The sequence below is a fragment of the Tauraco erythrolophus genome, chromosome 2, assembly GCF_009769465.1.
Source record: "Tauraco erythrolophus isolate bTauEry1 chromosome 2, bTauEry1.pri, whole genome shotgun sequence".
Taxonomy (NCBI): Eukaryota; Metazoa; Chordata; class Aves; order Musophagiformes; family Musophagidae; genus Tauraco; species Tauraco erythrolophus.
In genome coordinates this window covers 56,719,648-56,731,095 of record NC_141466.1, presented here as the reverse complement: position 1 = coordinate 56,731,095, position 11,448 = coordinate 56,719,648, and the positions used below count along the sequence as shown (strand labels likewise).

The window sequence follows — 11,448 nt, the reverse complement described above, 5'->3', positions numbered from 1 at the left end:
TAATGTGGCATTACTTCCAAAAGCAAAATCTCCCGTTAATAGTTCTCAAAAATATCCTTTTCCCTTTTTAAACACACCTATTTCCAAATTGATTGGAATCTCCAAAGTAAAAACTGAAGTCTTTATGTTCTTCAGTACATTTAGCACAGACAGGCTAAAAACTAGCAAAGCACAGAGCAGTTATCATCAAAAACTGACAACCATTGGAGACGAGTCTGCTTTGATGCATCAAGCTGTACATGTAAACAGGTCACTGTCAGCACGGATTGCACCTGGGGACTCTGGGTCCAGTTCAGGAACTTCTGCTTGAACACAGTTTTTAACTGCTGGTCAAAGTTACACTAATTTCTATACATTCCAGTCTCTGTTGTTCCCAAAACAGTATGTTCAGCGAATGAGAGTTCAGGTTGAAAAAGAATAATTCATAGCTGAGTTTTGCCCTCATCCTAATAAACCCCGGGTACACTGAAGAAAGCGACCGTGGGTATCCTGTATCAGTTGTATAAATTGTACTATTTAGGTGTTGCATGTAAGCGCTACAATCCCAACTGGATTTGTGACTTAGTAAAGCACATTTAGAACCTGATTTTGGATTGGGACTTGACTCAGATTTTCTTCTTCCTAACATATAGATAGTTAATGTCGAACTAATTGAGTTGCAAGAAGAGGATAAACATCTGTTGTTGTTTTTCAAACTCGCAGCAGATGCAGAAAGATGAGTTGATATGTTGGTGCAAAATTGCTATTGTATAATTGAAGAAATTGCTTATATGTAACCAGAAAGTACTGAAGTGATATGAGAATATATAAACATCTAAATATGAAGTATCTTTTTCATTTAGTAAAAAAATCCAGAGAAAATGTGATATCAGTGAAACTTGTCTTAAATGACCAATAAAAATATGCTGCTGAAATTAAGTATTGTATCAGAATTATTTCTAAGAGAAAATTAGCATGACTGTACTGAGTATGCTTAGGGATGAATACTAGGCTTGAGAGAGAGAGTGCTTCCTCAACCTTTGTTCTGTTGATTAATTAACCTAATTATATCAGGTTTTTTGATAGTAACTATGGCGTGTGCTGATGAGTTTCTTCTACTCAGTCTTTTTGGTTTTCCTGTAGTGCAGGATTGTAGCTGTGACCCAAATATTGAGAATGAGCATGGTTATGAAACGGATGAGAACTAAAAGGAAAAAAAAAAAACACTTGTAAACATAAATCTAAAAAAATCAGTGGTGTCATTTTCAGAAGATGGTCGTTTTATAAACTTTCACTGGTGTACAAATAGGCTGGTTCCCATGCTGCAATTCTTTTCACTCAATCAGTTTAAATTACCATGTTCAGGAACACAGAAATTCTCAAAGTAAATAGAGCAGAGAAGAGCATTTAGCACTTGCAAGTGGTATCTGAAAGTAAGACGTGACAGTACCTCTAATTCCTTTGTGGCAAAATCAGGAGAATAGTAAAAAGTTTGAGTAGCCTCATACAAATGAACAACAAAAATCAAACTTGGAGCCGCAGCTCATGTGTCCTTTATAGTTGTGTGTGTTGTTTGTAATAAAGGGATTATTCTTTACTGCCATCTGTTAAGTTTAGATTTTGGGGAGACAGGAAATACTTGTATGTGTCAGATTTTGATGAGAGGAAATCTGACAACTGAGAAAAAAGCAGTTTTTCAGTATCTTGATTAACCTTCAGAATTTTTTTAAACCAAAATAAGCATAGTATCTCTACCTGTGAGACCACAATTTGAAGTACAGGTATATCTACTATCCATTTGGTAAATGGAATATTCACACAAAACATTGTTTCAGAAATATGTGATATTTGACAGTTTCATACGTGTGTATGAAACCAGGATGAACATGCCAAAGTGTTTAGTGTTAGAAGTTAACTGGAAACGTTTTCCATTACAGCAGCACAGTATCAATGTTTGCTGCCATCTCTTCCATGCATTTTAAAAAGCAGCTTCAACCAGAGCCAGCTTTACTTTCAAGAGCCAGATTTTTACTTTCACAGTGCTTTTCTCCCTTCCTCCCTCCCCTCAGTATACCCCTCTCGCTTCTAATCTGGGTAAGTGCGTAGCTGTGGGTGAACTGAACTCAGTAACTGACCTGGACTAAATTTCTGCGTGTGCATTACGCCCATTTTCTGCTGATCCAGTTAACTGCATGGCCCCAGAAACTCTTACTCTGGCAAAGAGAAAGCAGCAAGGACGGGGTGAAAATGAAGACTGAAAAGGGGACTTCCTTTTCCACTGAAAGAGCTACTTGAACTGCTTGTAAAACAGAGCCTTACTGTGCTGCAGAGGGCTGCTTAAAAAAAAAATAACCCACTCAAATTATATTTCTGATGAAAAATACCAGTTCTGAACTACAACAAGGATCCGCCAAATAAAGCACAGTCATTTCGTTACTGTTCTTGCATCCATCGAGTCTTGATTTTGAACCACTCATTGAAAAATCTGCTGCAGTCATTAGCTCTTTCAGTTTTGTCAGGATGGTAAGAAGCTGTTAAATAAATTTGCTTTATAAAGAAATCAGCTGCAAATTATATGTTTTAAGCCATTTTTTCATGAGTTTCTTACCAGCCTACCACTTCATTTTCAGCCTGCCATAAACTTTCTGAATGTTGTGCCTAAAACTATTCATATACTAAGCTGAATTTTAGTTTTCTGTAAATTTTTTTAATGCATAAACTCCAAAAGAAGAAAAGGAGAAGCACTTGTTATTTGAAAAGCTATCACCTAATTATTACAGATTTATTAAGTTGTATTTTACTAAATTTATTTATGTATTTAAATAGTAAATATTTTTAATGCTTTCTTCTGCCATTTTCATAACTAAGTTAATTTTGTAGTGGTTTTGCCTTTTGAAAAACAACAATGGCTTTTGGACCACTTGTCACCACGTGACAAGCGTAAGCAGGTTTTTATTGTTTTCTCCAGGTATGTGACTGATTTGTAATCCTGTGCTACGTTTTTAGCAGTAACTCCTTCCCTCCCCGTGCTAACCCACCAGATTCATGGTTTGTTCTTCTGAGACCAGCTAACTGCTTTCACAAAACAGCTAAAAACCACCATGGCAGCCGTTATCCTGGAAAGGCGGGCAGTTCCACACTTTACTCACCTGCGAGATCGTTCGTAGTCATTACAGTTGTAACTATTCTTGCTGTAAATCGAATGAATTCTGATTAGTGGACTAGATACGACATGTTTATACCTTTAAACAAATGATGATATATCTATTTTTCAATAGAGGATAATCTTGCATGGAAATATACATTGTATAGACATTCCCACTTTTAGTGCATCTGCTCTTCACTATTTTAACTTCAGAGATCAAGCTCTCAAAGCTGAGTAACACTGTGTGAAGGGTCTCTATTAATAAGAAAATCACTAACAGAATTAGGATTTCTGTATCTGTATCTATCCCTCCCCCTAGATTGGATGTGGTCAGAGTTGACTGCTTCTCTCTCTGCTCAGCCCCCTCCTTCAGTAGTTGATACTGAGCTACACCCACAATCGAGTTGGCATGACTTAACCATTGTGAATGTTCACATGCTGCTTTTAGGCTTCTGTGAATACGAGGAATTCAGCCTTCCTTCCCACAACAAATCTAAACATCAATTATTTCACATTTGCGGTAGATTAAAACCATTTGCAAAGTTTATTGCCGTTGCTCAGCAAACATACCACTTCTAATTATTGACTTACAAACATTTGTTTCACGAGGAAACAGATCCAGCATCACTATGTTTTATAGTAAGAATACTTTAAACGAGTTTTTTGAATATGACAAAGGCACTTCTGACAAATAGCTGTAAAAGAACTGTTCATGCAGACCGCTAGGTAATTAACACATGAACTGCACAAATCACACTTCTTGGTACATTCTTAAATTCTCCTTTGTTGAGAAATTTTATTTACATGCAGTCATAGAGTTAAAAGTATTTAGGATTAAGTGTGTATTTATTTGTAGATGACTGTTCAGAATTAGCGTTATCGACTGTCTAACTACGAAATTATCACCTTTTCACACTGGATCACTAATATTTTATTAAATCCTAGAACACTGAAACCTCTTCATCGTAAAGACACTCAGTTATTTCAACTGCATCAGGTTCCTTTGAGCGTATTTGCATGTTTTCTAAGTCAGCGTCACTGTGGCTGAGCTGGTGTCAATCATAAAACTTGATTTCAAGAGACTGCGTGGTATCTGGGTCTCGGAACTCGGCACTGAGGGAAACCACATTAGGCAAGATTTTTACCTAGGAAGAGGTACGGCTTTAAAAAATGAAACGTCAGTGCTTCGCACCAAGCTGCCCATAGCTTACTTGCACAGGTATACGCAGACATACTCCACGTCAAGGCGCTCACTTGTCCAGAATCTTTTGTCTGCCAGAGACACCGCAGCTGAGCCAGCTTACTGGCCGCACTGATGAGGGTGCACAAATTCTGAAAAGCAGGTAAAAAGAGAGAAAGAACCTCTGCCTCTGCCGTTGTACTGTCTGAGTGTTTAGCTTACGGCTGCTCGCATGTACCTCACTAAAAAACAGGACTTAGCTTTTTCATTTAGAATAGGAAAAAAATACACTTTTTCAGTATTTTGCAACCCAAGCGTTTCAGTTTCTTATTAAGGAACCGCAAAGCAAAAAAAAATTAAAGTTGCCAGAAGCAAGAGGCTAATTTCTGAGGTATTTCCCAGAAAGAAGTTCAAAAAGCACAACACTTGCTACTGCTTGATGTTTGATAGAGTCAAATACAATAAGAGGCAAATAAATAAAAAAGCCTCTCAACCTGCTGCATAAAACTGTTTATGGAAGTTAGCTAAAATGAGACTGATCTAGTCTAAACAGCAAGGTTGATTCAGACCATCTGTTACCATTATGTCTGGCAAACGAAACCATGAAAGAATGAGAAAACTGTCAAGAATGTGTGGAAAATGAGTCCAATCGGTGGGAAAAAAATAATGAAGGGAACAGACTATTCACCCTGTCATCTTTTTAAGGGGGATTTTGCAAAGGCAGGGGGTAGAGGGGACCTCCACACGGGTCTCCATGGCATGCCCGGACTTCCCTTGCAAGTGGTGTTAGGCTTGGAAGCTTTTATCCCCATTTGTACCATCTTTTGCATTAGCGACTCCAGTTCATCTCAATCAAATTTTAACCTTCTTAAGACCATCTTTAAACTATGTAAGGTATTTTCAGTTGATATTTGTCTTTCAAAATTCTAAGACTAAAGAGAAAGAAGATCTTGTGAAATATTTAATATTCCCTGTTTCAAATGTTCTGACTGATGCTCTATTCTTTTCCTCTCATGTTAAAGGTTTATTAATGGGGGTTATGACATGAGGACTACAGAGGCAATCTTTTTTTCAAATCCTAAACCTTTGCTAGTTTTAATTAAGGCACCACAATTAACAACTTCACCTCAGAACATCCTTCTCCCCAACCCCAAGTCTGTATTGTCAGTGCTATGTTTTCCAGCTACTCACAGAAGTGGAACAGCTGCATTTGAAAATTGGAGTTGTTCTGAAAGCTAACCCAAATGATTAATTCTTCCAAGGACAAACATAAGGAGAGACTTCACTGATCAAGATGTCCAGAAAAAAAGTCATTTCATATGTGGAGCTAATTTCAACCAATCATGCAGCACTTACCATGGCCAGGTCTATTATCCACTTCCGCAGTGTCAGCATGTACCAGCCCCCCCAAAATCTTACGTTATGTTAAGTTACATAGCACTGAAAATTCTAGGATACCAAAGATCTCGAAACTGCCTGGGGACTTAGATTTTTTTCAAACATCTGGAAATAATCTTACTGAAACTTTAAACAGACTATACAATCTAGGTAAAATATGTTAAGCACTGGTTGAAACACTAAGTGTTCCTATTTTTCACACTGTCTTTGGCTGAACAGCACCTGGAGTTTCTCAAGACCTGCTCCAAAGCACAAGACTTGAGATTTAAGCCCAAGTCTTACTTTTCTAAAAAAATAATATGCTGTAGTGTTCATCATAGCAAGCACAATCTGCATGGGTAGGAATCAAAGGAAAAAGATTTATTACTGTCACCCTGCATCTCTAGCAAAGATGTAAATTAAGAATTGGTCTTACTCCTTATCAGCTGTGAGCCTTCTAAAGTATAGCCACATATAAAGCTTACTTCTTGTAGAGATTTTACTGTGATCCCAGAAATCAGCATGTGAATGTGGAATGCATGTTGATGGGAGGCTGAAAATGATTTACCATGGTAGCATGAAACAAATGACGACATAGCTGCTATGCAAAAAACTACCAAACAAGCTACATAAACCAAAATTCCCAGATTTCAAAGGATACGTGACTGCATAGAACAAAGCTCGTTTCATGTTTCCACTGAAACGCAGAATAAACAAAAGGAGAACGATATCTGAAATGAATAAAAGATCGCTTGTCAGAGAAGGGAGAGAAAGGGCCTAAATGCAATTCTGGACAGAAGGAAGTAGTTCCACTGGGCACCAGGTCTATGGAAACTGGTTTCTTACAGGTTTGTCTCTCAAATTTGATTGATGTCCAATGAACTTTTCTCAGAATCGGGAGCATTTATAAGGTCTCTCCCACATGGAGTCACTGGAGAAACGATGAGCTTACACTGCAACTCCACTCTGATGTGTATTAATTAGATCTTTTTCCTCTACCTGACCATCTATTTTCATAAAATGTATAGGAATTCAGTTATATATGAGATGTTCATTCCCTTTTCCCCCCGACCTCAGCTAGAATTCGTCAATGGATAAATGCCATCGCAGTGGAGTACTGTATCTACAAGCCTTGAAGTGCTGAATGAGCTTCGTTTTATTTCCAAAACATGGCTTAAAAAAATTACCTTGCGCAATGATGATGGGATATTCCAGGTATGTCTGCAGAGGGTAACCGTAATAAACCTGGTACCTCAGAAACACAAGGAAGCTGAACAGAAAGACACAAAACAGCATGACTGCATGAAGGGACAGGAGAGCTCCCTGACAACTTCTTTTTTACTGTTTTGGTTGTGCCAAAAGGCTCCAGACAGGTGTAGCCCCTGCTGTCAAACTGATCAAACAAACGTGAAGACAAAGTGTAAGCCTGATGATTCTGTAGTCTATTTTTGTTACCCTCAAATAGAGTAAAACGTAGAGAACTGCCCAAACTTCTTGTCAAGGTCTTTGTGTCACAATGTGAAAGGTGTGATTGTATTAATTACAACTGATGAGAAAGAAAGAAAGGCTTCCAGACCTAGAAGCTACCTTCTCTTTGCAATTGCCTCGGCACCTCTGGGATAACTGATTTCTTTATTTATGTCGAAAGTTCAATCTGTACATTAAGCCAGTTTTACAGCAGCAGAAAACATCTTCCAAGCTGCCTAGACTACAGTGTTAGAAGATTGCCCAGTGTAGATGTACTGGTGAGACTCAGAGCTTGTTCTTAGTGCACAAAACAATGGCAATTCTCCTTCCTGCCATTCCACAATATAGTATCTAAAAGGAACTGAATTTTTATCATGTTTTCATTACTTCCTTCAACTTTCATGCAAGTCCATGGTGTTAGACAGAAACTTCAAGGCTGCAGAGAAGACAGAAAGGACTCTTAGGACATGGTTTTATGCAAGGAAAAATCAATGGTTTCCAGTGTAGAAAGATGGCATAAGGAACTGCCTGCTCTGGCCACCTCCATCGCTGGGTTCAGCAAACACACGGCTCATCAAGGCGTCTTCTCTCACACGCTTGTACCCACATTTGCACCTACGTGCACACAATTTCCCTGCTTATTTTTCATTCCATACAATCCTCTTTAAGCAAAATTTAATAAGTCCAGCCCATGCAAGCTTATTACAGACTGACAAATCTTTGGAGTTTGACGTGGTTTGTAATTTTCTTAAAGAATGATGATGTTTTACTTATTTGGGTGAGAGAAGCCTGTCTAGCTGGTACAATAACCTGCACAACAGGGCGCACAAACCATTTAATAACCTAAATACATGGCTTAAACCCAGCAGTAGGTGTTGTCTCCTGCTGCACGGGTGGCCGCGGTCGGTTTTGTGCAAGTTAAAAAAGCCGAGTTTCCTTTTAACCAGCAGCGCGGAAACACTTTAAAACAGGAAGTTTCTGCTCCAAAGAGTTCGCACGCCCCGTGAAGGCGGCAGGATGCGGCACCTGCACTCGACAGGCTCCGCAGAGCCCAGCCATGTTACGTAAAGCAGCGGGTTTAAAACCGCCGCCCCCTTCAGACGGCCGCTCAACGCATCCTCATGCGTGACCAGAGCTGTGAAGGAATCACCAATCGCCTCAAGAACGCCTTCCGCACCGCCCCGGCCCCCGCCCGCCGCTGAGGGAAGCGCCGCTGAGGGGGGGCGATGCCGCCGCACCGCTACGGCTCATGCCGCCGCGCGCCCCCGGCGGGAAAGGGGCGGGGGGGTGGCGGGCGCCGCCATGTTGCCCCGGTGTGTGTCTCCCCCTCCGCACCTCACCGCCGCTACCGCCTTACCCGGCCAGCTCCAGGAGGAGGCTGCCCACGCTGACCCCCCGCGCCGACCTGGCCGCCAGCACCGCCGCCAGCTGCGGCAGCTTGATCACCGCGCACACCGCCCAGGTGCTCCAGTGGGCCAGGTCCAGCAGCGTCGGCGCCATCCCGTTGCGCTGCGTACCCGCGGCAGCCCGGAGTGGAGAACCCGCGGTGCGGCGTGGCGGGGTGGGGCGGAGAGCCCGCCCGGCCTGGCCCGGCCCGGCCCTGCTGGCGCTGGGGCAGCCGTCACGGAGCGCTCATGGCGCCCGCGCTGCCCGGGGCGTGGGGTGTGCAGGGAGAGGAGCCTCGGCCTCAGGCTCGGCCCCGGGCCTCGCCGGGCCTGAGCGCGCAGCCGGGCAGCTTCCTCAGGAGGAGGAGTGCTTCCTGTCAGCCGCTTGCGGGGAAGGGGCCGTTCAGGCCCTAGTCCCCGTGCTGGGGTGTTGCCGGACGCCGCGGTGATCGGGGGAACGGGGCGGGGGGCACCTGGGTCTCCCGGCTCGTCTCCCTGCTGCTAGTTGAGGCCTACCCGCAGCTAACGCTCCTGGGTGTCGGGGACGAGAAACGTGAAGCTCCAGCTTGAGAGCATTGATCCTGAAATTACTCTTTGTTACCGTAAGCAAAACTCACGAAACAGTAATCATCAGATGCTGGGTTGGTGTAAAACGCTGGTCACGGATTGTGTGCGCCCAGGAGTAGTGCACGTCAGCTCCTGGTTTGGAGCTGTAGGCCGAATTCCATTTTTCTCCCCCAAAGCGGAGTTTCTAGTGCTACAGCTCCTGCGTTTTTCCGGTCACACTGTCTGGGTTGCTGTGATGCTGATTCCCGCAGTGTAGGGATGGCATAGTTTTGACGGGGGCACTTCTGGTTGCACAGAAAAAAAGTTCAGCAAGATTAAAAGTTCCTGAATGTTGGACTTGTCAGAGATGCAACAACTTCCTCAGACACCTACCCACTGTACACAGTTACACACAGAAATAATAAAGTGCAATTTTTAAGGCTCTTGGACTTGCCAGAACTAAATAAGACCAATTATCCAAGGAGTATGCATTTGTGCTGATCACACCCATACAGAATCTTGGCTTTTTCATGTCTACATACGGCCAGGACTACTCAGGGTGTCAAATCCATACCATTGATTGAAATTTTTACCTGCAGCATAATTGCTTCAACATTAGGGGTTATACATAGGTATAAATCTCTTCTTTTTTCATTCTTACTATGTTTGTATTTCTGTATGACTAGTAGTTCTTACACGGTTTAGTTTCGGCTCTTTTTCTTGCAACTTGTTTTCTCTTGCTTTGATGATGTGTTTTGACAAACAGGTTTACTGTATTCATTCCACATACCTGTGGTGGTATTTTAAAGCAATATTAACTAATGCTTAATTTGTAAATTATGTTGCCCTCTGTGTGATCAGTCATTAAAAAAAAAAAAAAGAAGTATGTAAGAGTGCATAAAATCTCAAAACTAATTGAAAAAAGTGTCCCCCAATACAGAATTCTAATTTAAAAACTTGTGATTCTCTTAATATAATTCAAATTAATAAAGCTTTTCAGAGTCAATAAACTCTAAATGAAGAAAGGAAAACTTGAAGTTACCTTAAAATAATAACTGTTCCAAGATTTTCTTGATAAACTGAGTTCTGACTCTTGTGGGAGTGCTGTGTACTTGAGAGAGAGTTGAGTAATCCATCACACAAGATGAAGTTATCTCATTTAATATTAGGTCTGAGATATAGATGTCTTTGTCATTTCAGATAATCTGAGAATAATTGAGAAACATTTAAGGTAGAAGTTGCATGTCTACTATGTGGATGCTGATCCAACAAAATGCTGTAAAAGTACCCATAATACACACTGCCTTGTATCCTGCTAGAATAATCAAGAAGCTGAACTGACTTCAAACTATTAAGCAAGTCCATAAGCATATATTTATTCAACTATTTTTAAATATAAAAAGACATGAAACGTTTACCTTTAGTCAGCATTTCAGCATTTTAAAACATATATCTTGCTTTGCATTGCAAGCAGTCAGCTAAGCAAATGATTTACTGTCTTTCCCCTCTCCTGTCTGTGTAAGGATACTGCTCTACGTCTGTTTACTGGCCGTTTTTACTTAAGTAGCAGCTTAGGGAAAGAACAGATGTCACAGTGCTGGACAGCCCTGTTCAAGGTTATGACAAAAAAAATTATGAAGAGTATTAGAAATTATTCCTATTCTGTTTAAATTATTTAGTTTTATATTGAGTTTCATACTCTTTTTTTTTTTTAAGTTGCAGCAGGATGCAGAACCACTTTAAATTACAGTTCAGTGAATAAATTCATTACATTCAAATCTACCGTGCAGATTGCCTGTTTCGCAGCAGATGGGCAGTGATTTAACACTGCTGCACCTCCAACAGGAATGCAAATGTTGACTCCTATTAAAAAAAATAGAGAAGGAATATAATCTTTCTGTAATAACCAAAGACAAAAAGCCAAACCAAATTATTTTTTTTTTCCAAGAATGATGCTGGCTTATCATAGCTGAGTTTTTAAGCAAAATAATGCCTTGAATTCTGTGGTTTTGCAAGGAATGCGGAGAGTGCTCTCCTGCTCGTTACTTCTACGGCCTACCATGCTAGCAGGGAATAGTTCATTCCATAGATAATTGGTGTTTTAAGCTCCAGGTTAAAACACAGGAAGTTCCACAACTGGGAAACCTGTGAGGTTGGAGACAAGCCCCAAGAGATGTGTGGAGGAAGGCTGGGGGTGGACAGAGTTGGCCAGGGACAGCAGGCTGCAGGAGGCTGGCACGTTTGCCCTGAGAAGGGGGTGTGACACTGTGTGAACACACAGCCTGGGAAAGAAACCAGAGGAATTAGATGTATCAGCACAGTTGCAGAGCTGTGACCTCTTTGGGATCGCAGGGACAGGGTGGCATAGC

General features: G+C 41.3%; 1 protein-coding gene across 1 annotated transcript; it reads right to left on the bottom strand.

Moving 5' to 3' along the window:
- Window positions 1–1,094: 1,094 nt before the first annotated feature.
- On the bottom strand, window positions 1,095–8,648 carry SLC66A3 (solute carrier family 66 member 3). Its single transcript, XM_086608388.1, has 7 exons — window positions 8,506–8,648; window positions 6,869–6,951; window positions 6,343–6,412; window positions 5,661–5,718; window positions 4,336–4,456; window positions 3,129–3,170; window positions 1,095–1,183 (listed from the first exon to the last, which is right to left on the bottom strand). Exons 1-7 carry the CDS (start codon window positions 8,646–8,648, stop codon window positions 1,095–1,097), a joined length of 606 nt encoding a protein of 201 aa, XP_086464514.1.
- Window positions 8,649–11,448: the final 2,800 nt, after the last annotated feature.